This window comes from Glandiceps talaboti, chromosome 18, assembly GCF_964340395.1.
Source record: "Glandiceps talaboti chromosome 18, keGlaTala1.1, whole genome shotgun sequence".
Taxonomy (NCBI): Eukaryota; Metazoa; Hemichordata; class Enteropneusta; family Spengelidae; genus Glandiceps; species Glandiceps talaboti.
In genome coordinates, this window is record NC_135566.1 from 9497501 (window position 1) to 9505799 (window position 8299).

Consider the following 8299-nt stretch of genomic DNA (forward strand, 5'->3'; position numbering starts at 1 on the left):
AAATTGACATGTATATGTGTCTTCAATGCGGTGATGCTAAGGTGTCCTTTCCTGTCATAAAAGAAGTCGCCGACCACTATGGACCTAACATGGTTCGTCTGGTTTTCCATGGGTTTCCGCTACCGTATTTGAAGGGCTCGTGGCTAGCCGCGCAGGTATGTGACGACTTGTTGTATTTATTAAAGGTGATTATAGAATGCAGGGCTCGAAATTGTTTTGACCAGTTTTTAGCTTTACATGTAAATCAGTTGTATCATCGGTGGAAATGATCGTCTTTTATGACCCGGGTCATGGCCATGACCTTAGAAGACGTGCTTTGTTCATTCATTGCGCATTTGAAATAAATGAAAGTATCACAGCTTCACTCAGCATAGGCCAAATCATTGCATTTCACCTTGACCTAAATTTGTTGACATATTTTGACATATAAAAACCACTTGTGCTGATTCAGAACTCAGATATAGAAACGAAAGGTTACGATTGACATTTTACACACTATGGCCAGCTCGGTGTCAGGACTAAAATCAACAGTTTTCTGACAGAGTTATAGAAATCTTATCTACTCCTTATGGCTCCGCTGATAAGATAACACTAATGTGAGAATATGCGGTGTCAGGACTAAAATCAAATAATTGTCTGGCGGAGCTTCTCTTTATGATAATACTAATGTGAGAATATGCAATTGAAACATGTCTTTTAAAACTTGGCACAACACAACACAACACAACACAACACAACACAACACAACACAACACAGCAAAATACAACACAACTTATCATATGACAAGGTTGATAAACAGAGTTCAGCAGATTGCACACACTGATCCGTTAACTTCATTTTATTGTAGGGATGTACAATAAAAATGTCTTATTAAACAATATGTTGTAAAGCGAGAACGCGTCAACAAATCATTTGTTAGGAAGCCTTCACTGCCATTCAATACCCTAGTAGGTTTGTGTCCAAAGTAACTTAAACATTGTGAACAGTTTGTCTCCATAAACATGCTTTTTTCACAGCATTCGAAAATATCACGTATTGTTATCATAATATAGGAAGTACTACTGGTCACTAAATTGACTAAACTGTTTATCAACCTTGAGTAAAACCTAACAACTATATCAAAATAAAAGAAATGAGAATTAGCCTTGTAACACTTAAAACGGCTTGAATTGCTGCCCACTGTTTAATCTTATTCACTTATCTTTAAGGAGACTCGATTTATGGACAGCCAGTTAGCTTAGGATGATTTATTAGGTTATGTATAACTACAGTATATTGCTATTTTGATAAATTCTACTTCACGTTATCAAGATATGTGGCTTCTATAAATATTATACAATGCACCCCCAAAGAATCCTAATTTCTTATCAGCGACATTATTACTGGACATTTCTTCATTGTGTTCAGAATATACAGTCGCTGTGATTCATCACGTATTTATTTTAAATTTGTTTCTTCGTGTACTGAGGAAAATATCAACGCTACCCGTGACTTCTTACTTTGACTAGTTCTGATACTAATAGGGAACTTGCAAAACCGCCATGTTGAATGTTGCAGCATGGGAAATGTGATAATAAATACTAATCAATTAGTATTGTTAACAGTGTTGATACATTTTTTGTGACCACAAATAATCAATTCATAGTTACACTGACAATTGTGGGAGGTTAATTTTATCAGTAACTCCAGATTAGGTAAAATTATGATAACCACAGATAATCCCATAGTCCTTTGCGTCTGAGCATGCTCAGTCTGGATTGCAAGTTCCCAATTGACTCGCAACAGGGTGCAGTGTGACGTCATGTGATAAGATCGCTTATTTAAAATAATAACGTCGCTTCAATACTGCGTATGATTTCCAATGATAACCATTTATGATTTGACGAACAAACCAATTACATATTTTCTTGCCCTCGGTATAGGTCAAAAAAGTTCAAATGTCTGAGGCTATAAAAGAAATCGTTACATTATTCGAATAGTTGGAGCGAGGATTTGGAATATTTCTAATGTTAAAGGATTTAACGACTGGCAGAAAGCCAACAGAATTCACCGTTGGTCCTGTATTTCAAGCTCTCGTTTTTGTGTATACCGATTTAACAGTCCATTATTCGTCCTTCAACTTTCTAACGGAAAATAAAATCATGCATCGTTAGGCCTAAAAAAGTGTTTGGTTCCGGTTACCCGACCCCACATAGTGTTTCACGCCGACCCTGAACTATTCTTTACGTATTCGAAAAAATAAAATTACATCGCAAAAGTGAAGTCTCGCAAGAACTAGTGGATGTGGAAACTGACATCAACTTAAAAAGACAACAAAAAACTGGTTTTCCGATCTGTAACAGCTGTACATCTGATGCGAAGAAAGCAATAACACAGAGACCATATGGAAAACAACGGAAAACATAACTACCTGAAATAGACAATCGCATATGAAAAAAATATATATTATAAAATCAGATAAAAAATGTAACTACCCCAACCTATTCTAAAATTGAGCGTAATCGGAACCACATAATACAATTTTATTTTTGTTAGGCCTTATCATCGCGAGAGCAACTGTGGCAAATTACAGGAAAGAAAAGGGACGATGGTATTTCGAACTTTTGAGAAGTTATATTTTCAGAACGCACTCGAATTGGTAGTGGCGTGGCTAATATTCCAACTGATCATGTGTATCACAAGGACAACAGATAATAAATGGCATTTTTTCATTTTAAATGACCTTACACAATTATACCTGATAATTCGTAACATTATAGATTTCTACAATCCAAGGTCAACGGGACGTGACACCCGTCCACACGCAATATAAAATATTCCATTAATACTATATAGATTGCAATTTCTTGGTACTTTTGGAATAGAGAATTTGGGGGAAGAAAGCGTAAAAGTAGTTTACACTACTATAAAGGGATACTCGTGCCTAAAATAAGCAGTGACGGCAATATTTAAACAAGTCACTCTTTTATGTGAATTGTCTTTCGATTCTTTCTCATTTTCTGATCGTATCAATGGAAATAATGCTGCAGAGTATCAGAAGAACAACATTGAAAGATTATGGTAAAAGCCAGACCATGTCCAAAATCCTTTTAAGTTTAATTTTGTCAATAAGCCAATTTAAGTTATTTTTTCACAACACAAATATTTATCTTGAAGTAAATCTCTATATTCACAACACCTTAGTCAACTTGACATGTTTTTTTTTTAATTTGACACAATTATTATTAGTACGCTGTAATTATTTTTTTTTCTATTTTCCTCCTAGGCGGCTAGGACCGTCGATCAACTGAAGCATTCCAAGACTGCAGACTATATACAGTCCGTTTTCGATAATCAAGATCGATTATTAAGGTCTCCTCGTAACGTTAGTGATGCCGACATGATTGAGTAAGTACCTGACTCTCATAGAATTATACACAAGACATGAATTGAAAGTGTTCCCATAGGCTATGGGTAATCCAGCAATACCTTATCCTCCATATATCATGTACTGGCCCCTTTGATAGTAGAGGTTGTGCTTGTTTTTTGTGGGTTTTTTGAAGTTATGTATGCTTGAACTGTACACTTCTTTCGTTCCGTGATTATGTGTACAGTATTACTCTTTAGTATCGTTTCACTGAGACTATAATAATACTCTGAATCGAATTGAAAATGCATTGGCTGGTGTTGTTTTCATGCTACAAATCTTTCATTGATCCCCGTGGTTGAACTAATGACCTGCAAAACAACTTTTCAAAAGCTCGCATTTGCTTTGTTTTGCAACAACAACAAAAGATTTGTGAGTAAAGAAGTGTTTGTATAGAAAATGGTAATAGTATGAGCAGTGTTTAATACTGACCCTGTGGTCCAGTCAGCATTTTCTGTTAGTTTCACACACTGCCCGTAGGTATAGGATAGTTTCTATGGAACTGGATTAAGACATTCCCGCAAGCCAGAGTACTAATTTTCTGCTGCTACTCAACGAAAAATGATGTAGTTTATGAAAATCAATAATTATGCAAATGAATACACAGAGATTTCACTTGGGAAATTAGCTCTCAAGAAGTATCAATTCCTTCTTATAATTTTATTTACATACCATTTTAGTAACATTGTTTCCTTATTTCGTGAAAATCTTACTATTTAAAGTAATTATGTATTAGTGATGCCGTGTGTGACGTGTATCAATTAGCATATTAATATTATATTTAAGCATTATCTCAATGTCATCCTTATCTTGAAAACAAAGGCTTTGAATGAAATGTGGTTACGTCTAGAAAGAATTCAATTCTCAGTTTGGGTGTTTTAATTTGCATTATTTGCATTATGATTAAGTATGTTCCTAAATATTATATCAAACACTGCTGGTACTGCTGGTCTGGTATGGAGCTTTTGCATATTATCTAGACTAATTTGCATAAATATTGGGCTCATTAGATATCTTTCATTATAACTATTAAAAGAATCATTTGATTTCATGAAGTGTATACTAAATGAGTGAAGCCCTTTAATAGTGATAGATTTCTAATCGTGTGCTTATAACCATAGCAACCGTCAAATCATAATATGGTTAAATGATTTTCTCTCTTTTACACAAAATATCCGAGATTGAGAGAGCATCTTCGATTCATATCAGGTTCTGATTGCAGACAATTAGTTGGAGATTATGAAAGGAAATTGTTGTTGTTGTTGTTGTTGTTGTTGTTGTTGTTGTTGTTGTTGTTGTTGTTGTATTAAGAGAATAAGCTTAACTTCTGAGAATGAAATTTTAAAATTATTGTTCATCTATTTCTTTCCTAAATACAGGGTGTTAGCTGAATTGGCTGAAGGGCAGGGAGTGGCAGCTACTGATTTTCTCGAACGGTATAATGATGCAAATGACACTTACGGAATAAGCAGTCTCTGTAGACACGAATGGAAAATGACGATAACACGTAATGATTTTACAATAATTTATATTATTTGTCATGCTGTCATCATCTGTCACGTACAAATGTGTGCTTGTCATTTTACTACTATGTCAGATACACTGTCATACCGACAGACAGACAGACCGACAGACACAGGCAGACAGACAGACAGACAGACAGACAGACAGACAGACAGACAGACAGACATGAAAAGAGGGGAACCTATCGAGTGTCCATGTCTCTACATGTCATTAGACGGTACTTTTTTGTTCGTATTTTTTGTATTGTTTGTTGTTTGTTTGTGTGTAGGGGTGGGGGTGTTTGTTGATATTATTAGGTTAGTAATATAGTAAACTGGATAAATATTGTGAACATATACATAAGCTTCCGGACGGACTCAACTAAGTCCCTGATCACATGATCTTCCAATGACGATAGGGATTTCTGTAGACGGTGGTCGCTGTCGTGGCCCCCTCACGTCCCTAGGTCACCTATGGTCTTTCCGAAAGCGTATGAACAAGTACGCAATTGTTATCTAGAGTTACCAAGTTCAAATATTATTATTAATGAAATGAGCTGCATATATGAGTTTACATACCAACCACATACATCTAATCGGTATTCTTGTATTGTAATTGATCAGATTCCCACGGTCCCTGTTTCGCTAAAAGGCCTAGTGTATTGCTCGATACAAAAGCGTTTGTGCAAGTGATGACGTCATATGAATTCATATACAATTAAGGTCATCCGGTACGTAATTGTTTCATCTAAAGCCATTTGTTGAACGAACGTTACTCGATATGGGATATATTCTTCCATGTGACGTCATATTAACACATACCACCGGTAATTCCACATTGTTGAGCAAAACTCATTAGAACTAATGTACGTACATTGTAGGTCATTTCACTCGTTGCTGTCACACTGTACTATGCGTCCAGTCCTATACATCATAAATTTTGATATCCTTTTGTAGGCTTACACCATGATATTTGTCGCAATGCATGCTTGTTACAATAACAAACGGCACATTCACTTCTCTCTGAATATCCAAACTTTGGTTAGGTAGTACATACGTGTATTTGGCCATACCAAAGGTATTCATTTTCAAAGATACAATTTGATTACTCCACCGACTGTTGTTCTGTATGTTCTTGTGTATTTGGCAAATGGAATGTAACCGGGCTATTATCAATCAATACTTTACTGTAGACCATTCTCGAAAGCCAGAGTGAGGCTCGTTATGAACGTTGCCGTAAAACAGGCTGTGGGTTGCGACGATGCTGTAGACGGAGACAGCGTGGTCTAAGTCTATACTGCTCTGCTACTAATATTGCATCGAGCACTGTTCTCTCCAGTAGAACATTTACATGAATATATATACATTTATATATTATCCAAGGTAAATCCAAGGAAATAAGAAGTCAAAACTTGCAACTCAGAGTTTCATACTTTTATGATAAATACGATTAAATACAAGACATATTTTTCGAGCTGTCAAGAAAAGAAAGGTAGCTATATGTAATTAAAATAATCTTACCTCGCATTGTTTTAGCTTGACGAAAGCAAACAAGACAACTAACTGAAGTGTGACACCATCTTTCCCCTGATAAAAATCTCTCTTGTGTGGCGATTTCATATTTTTTTATGTTTTGACTTAAATAGATGGTGTTTACGGTTCCCCTTGGTTCTTTATCAATGATATGTCCATCATTGACTTTTCTGTCTCGTGGACGAAGGAAGACTGGATTTCTATTATCGACCCAGTGCTAGTGGGCTACGAAGAAGCGGTGAGAATAATTTTTTCTTATAGTTCAAAGAGGAGGTTCAAAGTGATTGTTGTTAAACGAACCGAAACAACAAAGAAAGTTTGGCATTTGACGCTAAAAAAACGTGAATGGCCCCATGCTGAACATTTTACGAAGGGGTCTGATAATAAAGCTAAATTTTACATGTATGGGCTCGAAAATAGGACCAAGCGTGAACGAGGTTATTATTTGCGTCGTAAATTTCACTATTTGGGTACACATGTACAATCAGAACCCCTTAGCGAATCTTATCAAACTCCGTTACAAATGTGCTAAATTATTAAATAGTTGTCGTTGAGCTTTTATATTACCAAAATCCATAATGCACTCTGGTACATATATTTGACAAAAGGTTATGTTTCATCTTGATGTCATTAAAGATCACATTTCTATATTTTCCCTATAGGGAGAAGTACCAACTTGTCACCCCGGTGATCCAGGGTGTGTATTATATGGAAAGCCATGCACTTCTGGAGCTACACAGCGTGGCCAAATGTCTGGTGTATTTGCTATGTTTGCAGGTATAATGCACATTTTGTACGCCTGCAAGTATGGGCTCCGGCATTATGTCACTGTCTAACGCTATTGCTGTGACCATTAAACAAGATGTGAATTTTACGTCATGTACACAGAATCCTATCTCTACTATAATAGCGCCATTAATCTCTAACACTGTGATGTCACTCAATCAGACGTCATGCATGGGGTCACCCTGGGGTCAATTAATTTCCTTGCAAATGAGAGGAAACATAAGGGGCGAGATCAATAGTTCAATGTAGGATAAAACAAAACTATATTCTTTTAGTTTGGGGATTGGGGTTTGAACCATTTCAGTTTTCATCCGACAAAAACAAATTTTGTTTTTAATGGAATATGTTTTGTACTACAAATAGAAAAAATGTTGTCGAATCGACACATGGAAGAATTTCCACTATATAAATACTAAATACATGGTGCTAAAATACATGTTCGCACTGAAGTCAAAATCTACAACCAATTTTGAAAACCCGTGTTCTCCTGTTTTTGCTTAAGTGCATATCAATATACTTTTATGATGCAGTAAATACATATACTTTCTGAGGCTATCCCCTGGGGGGGGGGCTATCCACGATGATCGTCATAGCTGAATATCCACACGTTGTCCAAATACTTCCTTGTTTATACTAATGTTCTTGTCAGCCTTTAAAATGAACACTGAATATGTAAATAAAAGAGCACTACATACTGGCTTTGTATTCAAAGTACTACTGAAACAATTGTCAATTTTAGGCAATTAAGTTAGAGAGAGAGGGGTCTGAAGCCGAACTAAAAGAATTTAATGCTTTATCCTACATTGAAAGATTAATCGCCCCCAAGTGTTGCCAGCTAATGATTACATGCTAAATGGTGATATTTTGTTATATGCTGTACAACTTGAAGCTTCAATCGATATTGTATGTAAAGAAATGAAATATATCTTCTTTTTAATATGTCAATGTCAACTTGATATTTTGGCTAAATTCTTTTGCAAATAAAAGCATTGCCCTTATATGGCAAGAAGATTTTGTGGTTTTGTTTCTTTATTTCGTTTTTGTTTCTTTTCCTTGTGCTGGAAAATTTCT

At 35.7% G+C, this 8299-nt stretch overlaps 1 protein-coding gene across 1 annotated transcript; it reads left to right on the forward strand.

Annotated features, from left to right (window-relative positions):
* The first annotated feature begins 38 nt into the window (after positions 1–38).
* On the forward strand, positions 39–7302 carry LOC144448790 (uncharacterized). The gene is made up of 5 exons (XM_078139080.1): positions 39–155; positions 3267–3388; positions 4787–4914; positions 6556–6680; positions 7105–7302. Exons 1-5 carry the CDS (start codon positions 90–92, stop codon positions 7276–7278), a joined length of 615 nt encoding a protein of 204 aa, XP_077995206.1. The 5' UTR covers positions 39–89; the 3' UTR covers positions 7279–7302.
* The last annotated feature ends 997 nt before the right edge of the window (positions 7303–8299 follow it).